Source organism: Salarias fasciatus, chromosome 6 (assembly GCF_902148845.1).
Source record: "Salarias fasciatus chromosome 6, fSalaFa1.1, whole genome shotgun sequence".
In the NCBI taxonomy this organism is placed as follows: Eukaryota; Metazoa; Chordata; class Actinopteri; order Blenniiformes; family Blenniidae; genus Salarias; species Salarias fasciatus.
In genome coordinates, this window is record NC_043750.1 from 4,470,275 (window position 1) to 4,487,104 (window position 16,830).

Here is a 16,830-nt window from a genome sequence, read left to right on the forward strand (position 1 = left end):
GCAGAAGATGCCAGGGTTTTCATAACAGAAGGTCCCACAGGCAGATATTTGACCTTTATGAGAGGTGATAGGGGGATAACTTTCAGAAACTGAGACGACACATTGGGAAAATATTAAAAGAGGCGAAATGTAGATAGAATGAACAAAACTGATAATGGAAAAAAGATTGACAGTTCAAATTAATTTCTTTGACTCCACTACAACAATAGGCAATTTCCAAGGTGTTCCAAGAAAATAAAGGAAATACATTAAAATTGTAGTCCAGCGGTCAGCGCTCTCTTTGTGCATGGGTTTCATCGGGGCACTCCAGTTTCCTCCCACAGTCCAAAAAACATGCACTGTCCATCCATGGGTCCCTGAGCAAGACCCTCAGCTTCCCCTGAGTGTCGCACTGTGAGGCTGTCCGCCGATCGCTCAGTTCAATGAAGACATTTCCCCAAGGGGACTGAAAGCAGTATGATGAAAAGAAAACAAAGCAAGGCTATTAAAAAGAGGATTGTGTTATGGCTGGCTCCTGAGTCGTAATAATTGAGGACTCGTCCATGAACAAATAAAGAGAACAAATAAAGTTTTGTTAAGATAGACGTAATCAAATCAGTAAAACATACTGTGTAATGGAAGGCCTGAGAAAACACTTGATCTATAGTTATTGTATTATCTATGGTTTTAAAAGTCAAACTGACATGTGATTTTGGGAATGCTGCTTGCTTGCTTTTATGCTAAAGACCAGCTGTCTTCCAGGGAAGCATCTCTGATATGTCATCTTGGATCTCTGAGCTGCATGTGTTGTGTTGCGTATGCCACCCTAAAGAAGTTTGTTTTTAAAAAATTCAGTGTTTTCTTTGACGCGTGTTGTAAAATAATAGTTAAGATAGAGAGAGAGAAAGAGAGAGAGAGAGATTTCAATTTTTAAAACACACTTTATTCACATTTCAAATATTCCTTTACATTTCCATAACCATTCCCATCAGGGTTGTTTCTAGACCCCCTGGGGCCCTAGGCAAGAGGGACTATGGGGCCTCTCAGGCCCAGAATCACAATGAATGAAGTCCAGGACGAAGGATCAGCAAAGAAATACTTTAATTAAGAGCGTTGAAAATTTTGTCATAATCCGTGCCATAGTTTGGAAGTTATGTTGTTAACAGACGGACAGACAAACAAACAAACAAACCATGATGATTACATTACCTCCGCTGGCAGAGATAAGTATGTGCTCTAAGTTCGTCATACCACAGAAGTGTGTCGTTAACCACGCTGTCAAATAATGTGAATGATTATATACAGACTTTATTAATGTGTTTTGAAGAAAATGGTTGAAATCACTTTGCACGGACGTAGCTAACTTTTCTGGTGCTTGGTGGTGGATGACTTTGGGACAAACTCCCTTGGACAAACTGGGACTAACTTCTTTATAATGTAACACACATAGCTTACACATTCTCACTTTATCATGTTTTTTTTTTCTTTTCATCCTCTTCTTGATTTTTCTTCTCTTAGCGTGCCCTGAGGGAAATGTCCGCTTCGTTTTGTGTGTTTGCAACAATGTATCGTTTTAAATGACGTCATCATCTAATTTGACCTAGATATGCAAATGAGCCTCTATACAAATTAGAAGATGACAGAACGTTACTAAGTGAGGAGTTGGCAGAGAGAGAGAGAGAGAGAGAGAGAGAGAGAGAGAGAGAGAGAGAGAGAGAGAGAGACTTTCAAGTTTCAAGTTTTTTGTATGTGTCTGCATTGATGTAAATGTTGGCATATCTGGAACGAATTAACGATCATTTATGATTAATCAACAACAATATTTTTTAAAAAATAAAGTTATCTAAACTAAATGCACAGTGTGTTCCTGGTGTCGTCTCGCAGCAGCGCGCGCTTCTCGCATCCTCATGAGTGTCTTCTTCGTTGCCAGGGCAACAAAAGGGGCTGACCCCGACCACGTGACGGAGAGCAGGCTGGCTGTAGTGCTGACTGTGTGTGCGTGTGTGTGTGTGTTTCTGCATGTGTGTCGGCTGCCTCTCGCGCACTTTGGCTGTGGTCGACCCGAGCTCACACATACACACACACACACACAGGCGCGCACGGAGACAGGTAGCCGAGGCTGGGGCATGAAACATGGAGCTGTCGGCGGCGGGAGATCGCATTTTCGCCGCGGAAGCCATCCTGAAGCGCCGCGTCCGGAAGGTGAGCTCGTCCTCCCGCGTGCTGGGACTCGGCTGGCGGATGTCGTCCGCGGCCAGCGCCGCTCTCCGGGGTCCGCGGAGCGGCGGAGGCCTGCTGGCTCGCGGATGCCTCTTTAGCTAGCGACGAGCTAACTAGCTAGGCTATCAGTCATGGCTCGTATATTCAGGCTCTGGCAGGGTCATAAAAACGGCGACACAAAGAAGCGGCTCGCTGCAGAAAAAACAACTACTGCTCTGAAATGGAGGGCCCGGACTGGTTTTTCCAGCGAAAAGCAGCTGTGCTGTCACAGTCTGCAGCCCCTGGGTAGAGGTGCATGTAGCAGTCAGAGCTTCTTTAGACACTGTTGCTTTTCTGTTGCAGTTTCTGCAACAACCAACTCAACATTCATCCTGATGCACGTGGATTACTACGTTAAAATCATTAACCATTCACTGCGTCCAATAAAACTTCCATCGTGGAGTACAACACTCTCATCATGGTAAATACCACTTGAAGTGAGTGGTATGAACACTCAGCAGGCCCACCAGGCCCTCAGTTGGCTTGATAACAGTGAACTTGTGTCAGTAATATACCTCACTCTGCGTTGTTCCAGTAGTAAAGTATCCTTCTCTCAAACATTGGTCGCTAATCAAAGTAGTGGTTTTGAGTTTACAGGACCTAACATTAACTCGGTTGTAACTAAACTTTGCTTTGCATGAGAAGCCTCTGGTGGCTTTCCAATGTGCATAAAGTGTTTGTTTTATCATCTCCACTGTTGTACACGACATGTTCCTGTAATGTAGCATCTGCTTTTATTTAATACAGGGAAAACTGGAGTACCTGGTGAAATGGAAAGGATGGGCAATGAAGTAAGTGACAGTCTTGATAGCAATCATGACCTTCAGGCATTTTTATGCTATGATTTGTTTCTTTCATTACATCTTTTTTTTTCTGAAAGCCCAGTTTCTTCAGCTTGGGAACTTGTGACCTCTCTTTTCATAAGTACTCTAAAAACAGAACTTGTAATTGAGCACCAGCCTCGTGGATTGGATGATTGTGTCAGCTTTATTAAGCAATGTGTGCATGTTTTTCTAAAGCGCCTGTTATAGAGCTAGATCCCTGTCTTCAGGAGTGTCACAGTGGTATTAAACCTGAACAGTTTAGCTCAAGAGTGCCTTAAATCATCCATTTATCCCTATTGTTCAGGCCTAGTTTATGCTACAATGTTTTCAAGTGAAATTGAAACAGTTTTGTTGGGTGACCTGTTCAATACATCATTTTCAGCGTTTCCTGCCAAATGTTGTCACGTCAGTGTGAAACTTTCCTGAAACAAAAATGCAAAGATGATGCCTCGTCACTTGAATCCTTCTTGTGTAAATGGGGCCTGAACCACTTTTAGAATGAACACCAGGATGAACGGGCTGGTCGGTTCCGTTAACTGTGCTTAAATGCAGCCCAAAAAGGGATTTCAGACAATCACCGATGAAACGATCCTTTCTTGGAAATGTGTTTTGTTGATGTTGCTCCTTCCTTGTATAGGCACAGCACTTGGGAGCCTGAGGAGAACATTCTGGATGATCGACTGATCCTCGGCTTCGAGCAAAAGTGAGTAAAGCTCATTCAGTAAGCGAGCACATGCTCCTCCTGTAAGTGTGCGCTGTACGTTGAAGCTGTAACAGCCTTCTCTCTGTCTTCGAATGTTTATTCTGTTTAGTTCATCCATCTCTATGCTGGCGTCTTTACGCCCTCATGATTGTGAGATGTCCGTCTCAGCTTCGCGCTGTGTGTTGCAAAGCCACTTGAAAGCTTGGTGCTGCTCACAGAGACGTTCGCAGTGAGGCCGAATGGACTAAACATCAAACGGAAACCAAAATCAACCCAAAAGACAGAGAGTCTGCCTCTGTGCAAAACGTGGCTTTACATGCTGTCTGTGCCCGCTTCTTCCACTTTCACACTCCCACTATTGTTGCATTTGGTCTCTCATTCTTTCTTTCCCTTGTTTTCTTGTCAACAGGGAACGGGACCGAGAAATTCATGGGCCAAAGAAGCGGGGACCAAAACCCAAAAACCTTTTCGTGAAGGTAAATTTGTGTCTGAAAATGGATCAGTCTTTAAAACAAAAAAGTATCTTCTGACAGCAGTGAGCGGATGTATTTGAAGCTGTCCTCGAATAAACCGTTTCCAAACTCATCCTTTCCACTTAGTTCCAAGTAATAAAGTCATGAAATAATCAGTTAATTCTTCCTGCGCTCTCAGGGAAAGAGCCTCGTTTGAGGCTGATGCTCTGTAGAGGAAAGTGGAACATCCTGTTTGTGGTTTCCACTGTCAGAGTATGAAAAGCAGGTCATCTCACTGATTTGAAATGTAGTTTTTTTTTTTCTGTTAATTCTCGCGTGTACACCACATATCGCTCCGTCTGTCTTTGAAATATAAGAAGTCGGCTCTGCCTTGATGCATTTCTACTGCTGGTTGTTTTTTATTCATCAATCAGCCAGGAGCAGGAGCAGTGAAGCCGATAGAAAACAAAGTCTTTTGAAAGGTGCATCAGAAGTTCTGGAAACAATGAGCCACAAACAAAGGCCTCTGCACTAACCTACTTGGATTTGCATCAGAATTTATGTAAAAATGACTAAAAAATAACAATATATCTGTTCACTGGTGTGGAAAGTTTTCTGAGCTGTGGAAGCTTTGCAGCGTAATGTGGGCTTTACAAAGGCTTCATAGTCTTAGAACATATTAAGATTCTTAAGTCACTGCAGATTAACTGCTCATTAATAAACAGAAAAGGGGAGATGAGGTCAAAGCTGATGCTAAATAGACAAAGCATCACAAGATAAACGGAGAAGGAACGGAACAACCGCACTGTGAAGTTCATATTGGAATTCTAAAATTAGTGTTTGGCTCAACAATTAACTTACTGTTCATACTTTTTACTTGTGTGGTTTGTGGCAGATATTTCTTACTTGAGTAAGATACACATCAAATGTGAGTGAGCGTTGAGTTTTTTTCTGTTTTTAAATGTGTAGTCTTCCTTTACACTGATAAAATATGTTAGCATGATCATTGTAAACGGTGCATTTAACAACAAGTTTTACTTTCTATTTGCTTTACCAGTGTAAATGAGCAAAGCCAAATGGATCTATCCATCTGCAGTAAGCCCATGTAGCATGATTATTGTGATAGTTACTGAACGTTATCTAATTCAGTTATGAAGCAAACAATACAGTAACATGTAGACCTATTTGTCTCTTCTGACCATTAGATTAGGAAAACAGGAACGAAGCAGAGGAGAAATGGCTTCCTCCACCAAGTTTAAGTTGACACTATTCCCAAACACCTCAGGGGTTTGATCAGTGTCAAGACGCTACTTCAGTCTCATCACATGCCAGTTTTACTCTTTTAATAACTAATGAAAACTGAACTGATTTTTTTTATTATTATTTATAAATAGTTTCAGCAATTATCATGATTGAAAAGAATTTCAAATGAAAAAAATCCTCATGAGTATAAAATTATTCAAACCATGTGCACTGACTTTTTCCTTATGTTAGCGAGTGTCTTTAAGGATCAGGTTACTGCGATCGTGACTTGGACTTGCAGTTAGCCACTAGGGGGCAAACAAGTCATTAAGGCTACGTTCACACTGCAGGGCTTAATGCTCAATTCGGACTTTTTGTGAAATCCGATTTTTTTTGCGAGTTCGTTCACATTTACATTAAAATGCGACTTGTATGTGATCTCCCGTCTGAACGGAATACCACTCAAAAGTGTCCCGCATGCGCAGAAGAGGACATAACGATGTCACGCAGCAGCGCGCTTCAGTGTTCGCGGAACTCGCAAACAACATACAGAATCTGCAGCTTTTCAATCGTCGATGATTTATTTAAGAACTGATCAAACACGCATCCTTACAGTTGAACATTGAGCAAGCATTTGAGCGCAGCGCTTCTAATCAGCCGCGCCGAGCTCCTTCTGTGTGTGTGTGTGAGAGAGAGGGAGAGAGAGAGAGAGAGAGAGAGAGAGAGAGAGAGAGAGCGCACATGTGGATATTATTTTCCTCTCCGTTGTCCGGGCGCTGCAGAATTTAGCGAATGAGAAGGAAGAGAGCCAAGTTTTTGGCCATGGCGTTTTGTGGGGCAGTGGCAGCAACATCCGTCTAGAGAAACGCAGCCAGGAGTGGTGGGACAGTGATGAGAGGCTTTAATGATACGGAGTTCAATCATAATTTTCAGATGACATAAACTCCCTTATGTACATCTGCGAGCGCCTTTTTTTTTTAACTCTCACAGTAAGACACACGTCTTCAACGCCCCATATCGTGACGTGTAGGTCGGATAAATGCGACCTGGCCGTTCAGACTGAAGTCGCATGGCAAAAGATCAGATACGTATCGGATTTAGGACCACATGTCCAAGTGGCCTGGGTCGCATATGAAAAAAATTGGATCTGTGTCGTTCAGACTGTCTTGAAAAGACCCGCTACAGGTCGCATAGGGGCAAAAAAATCGGATTTGGGTCACTTCAGCCTGCAGTGTGAACGTAGCCTTAGACTTCACTTGCAGAGACCTGTTACATCTTCATCTTTTTGTGCAGGTTTTCATTTTGCAATTTGTCCTGAAATAACACCATAATATACTTTTTTTATGATAAATTACTTAAAGAACAAGAAAGACAGCAGTGGTTAGGATGATGGATCTGTTTTAGGCGCCTCGGGTGGTGTAGAAATGAAGCTCTGCCCACGAAAAAGGTGACGAAAAGTTATTTTCTCCCTCAGGCTCGTGCTAAGAAAGAGACCAGCAACCGAGCCTCGAGCAGCCGTCAGAGCGCTTCACGCTCGTCTTCAGCCGCCTCCACCCGAGCAGCTCCCCCCTCGTCCTCCTCCTCCGCTGCTCCTCAACCTGTACCTTCATCATCCTCTCCCTCGGCCGTTTCACTTACCCCTAAGCTCAACTCCCTGGCAGCCACCCACAAGCTGAAGAAAGACATTCACCGCTGTCACCGCATGTCCCGGCGCCCCCTGCCGCGCTCAGACCCGATGGCGTCCACCTTTCCCAACGCCGGCGGCTTCCCCTCCCGCATGCACGTCTCCCCCTTCTCCGAAACCGTCCGCATCGTCAACCGTCGGGTCAAACCCCGGGAAGTGAAAAGAAGCCGGATAATTCTCAACCTGAAGGTCATTGACAAGCCAGGTAGGGCGAGCACATCCGCAAGCAATAGGAACGTCCCGCCAGGCCGCCAAAATATCCCCTCCCGCAATCGCATCATCGGAAAGAAAGGCGAAGCCCCCTACCGACCCTTCCAGCCCCCTCTGAAGATGCTCGGGTTCCCGATGTATGGGAAGCCGTTCGGGCTGCAGTGTGGGGGCCCCATGCCTTTCCAGCCATACCCGGTCTCGTGCTCCAGCAGGGGGGCAAGGGACGGCCGCACCACCTCCTCTCAGCTCCCCTCGCCGCCGCCTCCTTCCTGCTCCGGTGGCTCTGAAGGAACTTCTCTCACCAGTGCCTCAGCTGCACAGTCCCAGCCGACTCCCGGAGCAAAGTGCAGCAAACCTGCAGAAAGCGCCAAGTCGTTCGCCCCTTCCCCATCCTCAAACACAAACCAAGCAGCGCCAGAATCTCCCCTCAACTCTCCGTCCCCCTCCTCCTCTTTGGGAGATGAAGAGGAGGGGCCCACCCAGGACCCATCACCTCGCCAGAACAGCACGGCTAAGCTTCAGTCACCGACTACACTTCCCCTCGTCGCTTCCGGGGACCAGACCGCTGCCCCCGTCGAACCGCAGCGGGTGCCGGCCGAGGGAGACCCCGACTGGCACCCCGAGATGGCGCCAAGCTGTAAAGATGTGGTCGTCACAGACGTGACCACCAACCTTGTCACCGTCACCATTAAAGAGTTCCCCTCGCCCGCCTCCGGCCCAGCATCGCCTTCGGCTAGCCCCGACAGCACCATGTCCCCGCCTCCGGCCGCCACTTCCGAGGACCCCTCCCCAGCGAAGCCATAGGACACCAGCTGGTATGAATTTGATTGCCATTGATCACACACACAAAAAAAAAAAATCTTACCAGTGTTGCGAATTCAGTGCTCCCCTAAATGCACCTTTTAGGGTACATGTGTATTTAACAAGCAATTGATGAAATATAATATAAGGTAATGCCACCCAGCCATTGAATAGTTTGGAATATGAGCATATTTTTTTTTAGAGAATTATATAAATTTGAAATGGGGCGCCGAATAAGCCCTTTGTGTCATTAAAGTTGCCATATTTTGTCCACTTGCACAGCACTGACTCTTTAAAGCAGACCGACGGAAATGGTTTTGTCTTCTTTCACAAGCTTCAGGCACGCTTAGTTTAGATTGTTTGAAGTGCTTCAAATAGTCCCGAAAGTGAAGGCCGCGCCCGCCGGGTGTCCTGGTTTAGCTTTTGTCAAGCACACTTGTGAGTGAAAGAAACATACTGTTACACTCTGCGGTCTGCAGGCTGTTATCGGCAGCTTTCACGCGTCAGACCAGTTTTCTGACCCCCTTATGTTGGAAGTCCAGCTTGTTATTGATACGAGTTGATGTGAGCCTTCAGCTTGACACAGTTGGACTCTTGGATGTTGCATCAAAACAGCGAGGTAAATACAATGCACTTGACTGCATCAAAAGAAGCTAACTACTCTATGTGAGTCATGAATTTTTCCAGGCCTTTTTGCTTTTGCTCTCCTGAACGCACATGCATATACATACAGTAAGTATTTATATGCACGCACAACCTTAGAAAAAAATGCAAACGAATATACAAAAACAATAGATTTTTAAGTTATTGCTCTTCTTGCAGTTTCTTCCTTACATTACTTTTATTCTCACAAACCAAGTTCAGCTCTGCAACGTCCTCCAAGACTCTAAACTGGCCCGTGGTTCATTCAGAATCTTTCGTGGTAAACCAGAATCACGCTGTAGAACTCTTCAACCTGTCGAGGTCTCGAAGGTCCGGTTAGGTGAACACACATTAAAATGATTGTTTTAAATCGGTCACCTATTGACTGATGCGTTTCCACACTGACACGACACAAACGCTTGATTTCCACTCGCTCCCTCATCGGCATACATCTCTGTCATCCCGTCCGTTGAACCAGCATGCCCACGCATCTGAACATCACGTAATTTGACAAATGGAAAATAACGAACTGCAGCGTAAGAGGTGTCCAAGCTGCTAGATATGTTTAAAGGGATAGAGTTTTTAACCTGTAGTCGGTTGAGGCACCAAAAACATTTCCAACGAGAAGGAGGTGTCTAGTTCCCTACGTACCTCTTCCGTTTGCTCACTGGTCTTTTTCGGTCCAAAGTCTTGTGTGTAACTCATCCATCCACCCAATTCAGACCTCCGTTCTCTCTTGACCTGACCTTGTACGTGACAATTACATCTACTAGACATTGCAATTTGTGTGGTTTGTTGTTGTAGCTTCGTTGTCAGAGTCAAGTCTCTAAAACACGATTCCAGATAGTTTGGCTCGTGAAAATCGACAGCGACTGGAAATGTTGCCTGTCTTCCGCTTCGGCAGGTAAATCCAACCTTTCTCTACTTCGTTCCTTTGGTTGTTGCCTGTTAGCATTTCACTGTCGTAGGTAGGAGTAGTTTGAGCACTATGGCTCAGTGTCTTGTTGCTCTCCAATGGGCAACAGCAGGAAACGGACACATCTGCTCTTTGTAGCTCGCTCAGTTACATTCTTCGCAAAATCCGCTTGCTTGCCCAGTGACAGTTAAGGGCAACCTTTCAGCAAAATAGAAAGTGAAGGGATGACATCGGTTCTTGACATGAAGCAAGTACGTCCTGTGTACAGTCCATCCGTCCGTCCGTCCGTCCGTCCATCCACCCCATTCTCCTCCAAACATGCAGCATTGCCACACTCTTCTCATGCTGTAGTTTTTGATATCAGCAGTAACGATACAAACACATTTGGCTTTCTAGGCCGTATTCTGCATCGACTGCCTTGTGGACATGGCTTAGTATCCTTTTGTCTTGGCTTTTAGACCCCCTTCACCTGGCAATGTCCTCACTTAAAACAACAAGGTGCTTTTGAGGTCATGCTTGAGGAATGTTGTCGGAATAGACCCAAGGTTACCGTGGCTGCTCGTCTCAAACTTGATAAATCTCCGTGCGAGCTGCTGGCTTCCCCAGTGGCAGATCGCCTCCAGACAAATTACCGGCCTGTGTGAGACAGTGGCTCATGAATTTATCTGATCTGTGCTCCCCTCGTGACTAAAGAGGTGACAGTTGTTCAGACACTTAAATTCAACTTCAAACAGATCGACTGTTACGCGTCGCGTCTCGCTGCCTTTCCGTTTTTATTAAAATGAAAACTTCCGACCTGTCGTGCTCTGCCTGGAGAGGCGTTTTCTTCAGACATATCAAATAGGGATCTCGTTGCCGTCTGACAGCTTGTCGGCGAAGGGTGCTCGATTTCACGAGTGTTGCTTCATCGACCCCTCATTCCTGACCACCAACTTTCTCCCCACATATTCACCGCAGGCAGTCGTCACCTAAATTCCTCAAAGCTTGAAATTAATCAGAGTATTGGATCTTTTTTTTTTTTTTTTTTTTCTTTCAACCTCCAAGTGCATCAATAGCACTTACGAGACCTTGTCATCTTTATACATTTCCCCGTCTCTTGCCTTGGTGCTGCCTGCTCTTCCTCGACCTTCCCAGACTTTGGCTCTGTGCTATGGTGTATCTATATGTCAAGGTATTTGAAAATCTTCCGCATGTGTTGCCTTATAACTGCTCCACTCACCCCCAGCTGCGCTCCAGGCGGCGCTCACCTCGTCTCACTCCGCTCTCGGTTCGGTTCAAACATCAAGTCGAGACTTTTTTTCCTCTGTACTTCTGTGCCAGCTCGGAACAGTTTTTCAAAAAGTCGCGACCGGAGAGCGTCACATTGTGGGTTTGCAGTGGACGAAGGCGGCACCGTTTCCTCTCCCGTCATGTACTGGATGGCTCTAGTTGTTGTCAATACTCTTACAGTACTTCAATAGGTTACGCATGGAAAAGTGTATTCCGAAAGGACGCAGCCATTATATGAAGAAAAGCTTAAAGTCACGTCTGTGAAACTCTGCAGCTTGAATTTGAAGAGGTTTTCAACCCACAATACTAAGATCCCGTTTATACGGCCTATCTAGAGAAAAACGCATCGTTCCTGCGTCTCCGTTCAAGAAAAGTTTTGCCTTTACACGGTAACGTTTTGAAAATGGTGTCCATTTACACAAACTAGAGAAATGCTGAAAACAATTCAGTGAGCATTCGGTGAGCAACGAGTTGCCGCTCGCACAAATTCATATGGACAAACGACCAAGACTCTCGACTATACAGTCTAACGATCCTCAGTCCGAGGAGACTCTCGGCAGGGAGTCACAACACTCTGAAGGAAAACACTGTTATTGTTGTGTTTTCAGTGACTCTGATGGCCATCGTCGTGTAAACAGACCCCAAAACGTAACCAAGGTTTTGCGTTTTCACTCAAACGTCATAAATCTGGAATGAAGTTCGACAATATCGTCCACAAACAGGTTGAATTAAGTGAAGTATTTTCTTCCTCCGATGGATGTACCATACTTTGGAGTAGATTTTTTCATCTACTATATCTTTAATATCTTTAAGTGGTGGATAGAAGTGACTCTTGCAGTTGGTAGATGTGTAAGGTATTAGGCTGCTAAGCGATGTTTCATTTTCTTTTCTTCTTCTCATATGGGGTAGCACAACTCAACTTAGTGGCCTGTCTTTCAACCAAAATAGGGCTCTTGATTTTTTATCGTTTGATTTGTTCCTCTCCCGTTTGACTTGTTTTGCATTTATATGTGGCGTACTTTGAAGTGCTGGATTTCTTTGGCACTGGAGAAAACAAAACAAAAGGAAGGATCCTTGTTTAAATGTTTGGACAAAGATGCTTAATAAATAGATTTTTTTTTTCATTTGTACTGTACTTTAATACCTTTTTTTGAAATATGCATAATGATCTTAATGTGATGCTTTTTATCTGAATTTTTTTGTTAAAGATAGTCCAATATGGGTTTGATCAGAAGGAAAACTCCGACTGATTTTCTGTGTCAAGACTGCAGTTTTGTCTGGTTTTTATGCTAATATGAATGATGTATTGACGGTGATGACGAAGAGGCGGAGGTTAATGAAGACATGGTAATGTATCTGAACTCCTAAAGCATGTTTTTTGCAAACCCTTATTGTACAGATAATGTATTCAGTGTCATGTCACCTGTTACGGTTGTTGCTTTCAGTGTGTTTCTTGTACAAGGCTTTTGATTAAAAGCTGTTTGAAAAGCACCCGTCTTTCTCTGCTTTCTGAGTTGAGTCATATAGTAGTAGAGTAATTTGCTAGCATGATTTTTTTTCAGGTGTCTGAAGTCAACATTGGATTCAGGAGTTTTTTCACCTCATTGTAATTGCAGTTTTTCTGCGTTAGGTAAATTAGGTAATAATATACATATGCCTCAGATAATTTAAAATTAAAGTTTAGATAATAATAAAGCCCTCACACCCTAAAGCAATAATATAATCTATTTGGTTTTTGTTTTATCTACATGCATTCATGCCATCTCTAAATGTAATTTTCTTCTGTCTCTGGGAGATGGCACGCAACGGGACACACAATAATGTCAACATGTATCCGCACTTCTAAAATGTCTCCAATCAACCCAACGAATGAGTCTCTGGATTATGGATGAAGTTTGGGGCTTGCTTTTGGAAATGCAAGGCAGGATGCTGTATGGATTTAAAATCCAAAAACAGCAGGGGGGTCAAACATAAGAACCGTGCACCAACAGCAGCACACAAGAGGCTCCAAGAAAATTATTAAAATATCAAAGAAAATAGATTACAAACTAGTCTCAAAGTCATACTGTCAGAGTAAGTTTGTAAAAACATGAAAGATGCAATAGCTAAAGGAGGGTTTTCTTTTTCTTTTTTCGGCGTTTCACAGTCTTTTGCACCAGCAGGTATCAGTAAAATTGGCTTCATGTTGAGATTAAAGTCAAATATCGGCTTGGTTTTGTGGAAATATCCACATTTTCAACTTTTAAGCTTAAACTTATAAGTTATGATGGCTTTATTTTGCCAGCCAGGCCTCTTCCAGAGGAAGTTTGGAACTGAGCGTTTGACGCCTCTGACACTCGGATCGGTTTCAGCGTGCCGTCTTCATGCTGCCTCACCGTCTTTGCACAGATCATCCAGAACCCACTGAGTACGTTTACCAAAGCTCACATGAGGCAAAGCTTAGAGAAGACCAGAGGAGGGGTGCAGGTCCATCAGCGAGCTGATACAGGCCGATACACATCAAGACACAAACCTACAGGGTGAATATTAGTTCAGAGACTGAGTTCCAATCAGACACTCTGTTCTTCGACAGTTTAATCTGTTTCGTGTATTTTTTTTTTCACTTGGATGTTTTCCACAGAGGGTGACGTTATGCAACAGCCTTCGCTCTGTCTGAGCTGTCAGACACTTTAATTTAGACTGATAATCCCGTCGTTCAGTCGATGGCTGGATTGTGTGAAAGCAGCGCATCATTCGAAGACTCATTTCAAGCAAACGACCAGTCCTCTTTTCCCGTTATGCATCGCGTTTTGAAGCAGCTTTTTGCTCCATATCATTTCCATCTTTGTGTCAAAATAAATGTTTTGAGGTCATTTATTTACTTTTATTCACGTACAGCCAGATAGAAAAACCCCGGCGGTTACAAACTAATAGAGGTTCTGGGTTTTAATCAGATGCATTAAAACAGGTATTTTGCTGCTTGAGTGTCCGACTTATCACTTTCTGTAAAATGTTTTTCTATTAATGGATTCTGTAGACTTTTTCTTTTTCATTGATTGCTCACCAGAAGAGACGTGTTGTTTGTCACTTGAATAAATTCCCTTCAAAATCCTGGTCAGGAAAGACTTTCTCAGGAGTCAAGTTTGCATGTTCTCCTCCTGAAGGATGTATTTAACGAGTTAATTGGTAAAACTCCAAAATTATACTAGTCTTTTCAGGTTTTCACCCTGTGTTAATGCACGTTTTCATCCTCCAGCTCATCAAGCCTGGATCAGGCAGTTATAAGACTTAAACATATATAGGAGGTTTGTCATATAAAAAGATTTTTTTTACCAATTTCATATTGAAGAATTTTGAATGGAAGGATGGCTGAAGGGGTCTCTTTGGCTTAATTCCACAGTGTTCCACATGGAGGCGCTGTTGAGCTGCTTTCCTTCCCTCCCAGTCGGAGCGGCAGCATCCTGCTTCCAGAGGAGTCGTGAGGAGTGGGGTGATGCTCGGGTCTCCACGCCTGAGTCTTCCTCTCTCAGCGTTTTGATGTCGAGCTGGATTCTCACGTTGAGTTCCAGCGGCTTCATTTCTCTCCACAGTCGGCGTTTTTGTTCCCTTCCTGGTGGTTCGTACGTCGTCCCTGTCCACTCTGTCTCACCCCGTTTCATAATCTTACTGGATTGAACTAAACTGGTGTTTCACCTTTGACCTGAGAGATTTAATCTTAATGACAAGCCCGTCTGATTTTTTTCCCATGACCTCCTGACTCCATGGTGAAAACCAATTTTTTTTTTAATCTGCTGCCTTTCAACAGCTATATTTTAGTACAATCACATATATAGTGACATGAAAGGGAAGATTAGTCAGAAGATAAAAGATTTAATCTCGCCTTTTCCCAGAAAATAACCTGATTATTAGGTTATTAGTCTAATTTCCACCATCTTCCCTCCCAAAGGGAAGCTGCATTCGGCTGAACTCTGCAGACCGTCGGTCCTGCGGAATCAAAGGATATCTGACCTGATGAATTGTGCTGAAAAGCGGCGCCCACATGAAAGAATAATGAATCGCTCGGCGATACTTTTGCACTCTCGCCTTTGACTTTGAAGAAATGCCGTAGAGTGATTCCAATACTTTTGCTCAGATTTGAATAACTTCAAGCGCTGGATGGATCGCTTTAAAGGTCCGCACGGATGTTTGCCGAGCTCCAGTAACGAACCCGACTGTTCTTCCTTGGCGTGCGTGCACTCTGCCGCTCCCGCTGCCGGCTCTGCAGCAGGTGGTTCTGTGGGTCGGCCAGATGGAGCGCCACCATCCTGCTCTTGAATCGTCCTCAGCGTGACGGCACAAGACAGGAGGGTTTGTAGGAGGTTCCAGGCTGTCCAGCTGCCTGCACCCGTTTCTTCTGGTCAGGCTTTGGTCCCGATCTCTGTATTCACTGCCGACCCAGACCGACTGAGGACTGGACCCTCAGTTCTTTCCTGCTTCTCATCGCCCGTTGCTACATCCTCAACTCAGACTTCCTGATTGTCTTCATGGGTGCTTCGACACTGATAACAGGTTCTCGTGATGTGAGCCTGTAAACAAGTTGAAATCCTCATCAATGCGAGGCCGCTCACTCACTGCAGGGATTTCTCCTCTATCCTCGCCATAGGCTCATCATCACATTTACGTGCATATTCTGAATTCTGAACTTCACTGAAAAGTTAAAGCTGCGTATCGGACAGACTTTTGAGGCCCCAAACAAATCTGCAAACCCAAGTTAAAAATGCCACATATAAAGAAATTTAAGACCAAATGCAAAAAAAATGGAAAGCATAATCATGACATATTTTTGCGTATGATTTAGAAAGGTTCAGGTCCAGACTGTTCTCATCACTGAATCAGCTTAGTGACGCTTTATAGGATTAATTCTTCATGTTTCACTGGTGTGACTGAGATGGAGATGAAGTCTGGCATTGATCTCATCAAAAAGAAACGATCTTTCAGGGAACTTCTCAAGTCTCTCAGTCATCACCATTTTATTCGTTCTGACTCTCGTCCCTGTTTTCCACTGTAACTTTCTGGAACCCCGACTGAGACTGAAGGTCTCCAAGTTGTGGTTGCTCCTCATTTCTTCTGGAAGTTGATATCGCCTGCAGTAATCTGATCTCCGACCATCCTCCCCTTCAGCTTAAATTGAATTACATTACTCTTTAGGCCTAATTAGTGTCTAATGATGGGATATATATCTGACCGCAGTTACAATTACCACTGAAAATACCAAGGTTCAGCGTTCAGCTGCAACATTTTCATCTTTTGTCTCTCAAACTCACAGGAAATTCTCTGAAATGTTTGAAGTGAAAAGCACACAGACTGAAAGTCTCCTCCTGAAAAAGAGTCGTATTCTGGAGGTTTATTGCAAAGGTTCAGTCCTGGAACTAATTACTTATCAAAGATTAATGTTCAAGGCTGCATTTTAACATCCTGGCCGTGCCAAATGGCAGATTCCCCCCGTCGGTCGGCAACAGAGCACTTCCCATCAGCACAGAGAGAAATCCTTCTTCACGTGTTTCAGCTTGATTTGGAGGAATATCAAAACAAAGGGTTTGAAAGCAGGTTTGTTCGCCCAGTGAAGAAAAGCCTTTTTCATGTTGGAGTTTTTGTTGCTTCAACAAAGCCACAGAGACCTTTGTGTCAAGTCTGAACCTTTTGTTTTGGAGTCGCTGATGAATTTTATACTGAGATAAATGCGTCCTCCCTCCTGCTCTGTTGAAAAATCTCCAAACTTCTCTCGGTTTATCAGGAGCCATGTATTTCTGTTTTTATTGTGGTTTTTTTTTCCCATCAGACACGTCAGTGTAGATGTAGAAGTTTTCCACAGTGAAGATGTGACCTTGGGT

At 44.1% G+C, this 16,830-nt stretch overlaps 1 protein-coding gene across 1 annotated transcript; it reads left to right on the plus strand.

Annotated features, from left to right (window-relative positions):
- The first annotated feature begins 1,968 nt into the window (after window positions 1–1,968).
- cbx6a (chromobox homolog 6a) lies at window positions 1,969–12,472 on the plus strand. Its single transcript, XM_030093243.1, has 5 exons — window positions 1,969–2,181; window positions 2,986–3,029; window positions 3,700–3,765; window positions 4,175–4,241; window positions 6,934–12,472. Exons 1-5 carry the CDS (start codon window positions 2,113–2,115, stop codon window positions 8,155–8,157), a joined length of 1,470 nt encoding a protein of 489 aa, XP_029949103.1. The 5' UTR covers window positions 1,969–2,112; the 3' UTR covers window positions 8,158–12,472.
- The last annotated feature ends 4,358 nt before the right edge of the window (window positions 12,473–16,830 follow it).

Coding starts and splice junctions, on each gene's coding strand:
- cbx6a (XM_030093243.1), top strand. CDS start 2,113: ATGGAGCTGTCGGCGGCGGGAGATCGCATTTTCGCCGCGGAAGCCATC. Junction 3,030..3,699: donor TGGAAAGGATGGGCAATGAA/GTAAGTGACAGT, acceptor TTCCTTGTATAG/GCACAGCACTTGGGAGCCTG. Junction 4,242..6,933: donor CCAAAAACCTTTTCGTGAAG/GTAAATTTGTGT, acceptor TTTCTCCCTCAG/GCTCGTGCTAAGAAAGAGAC.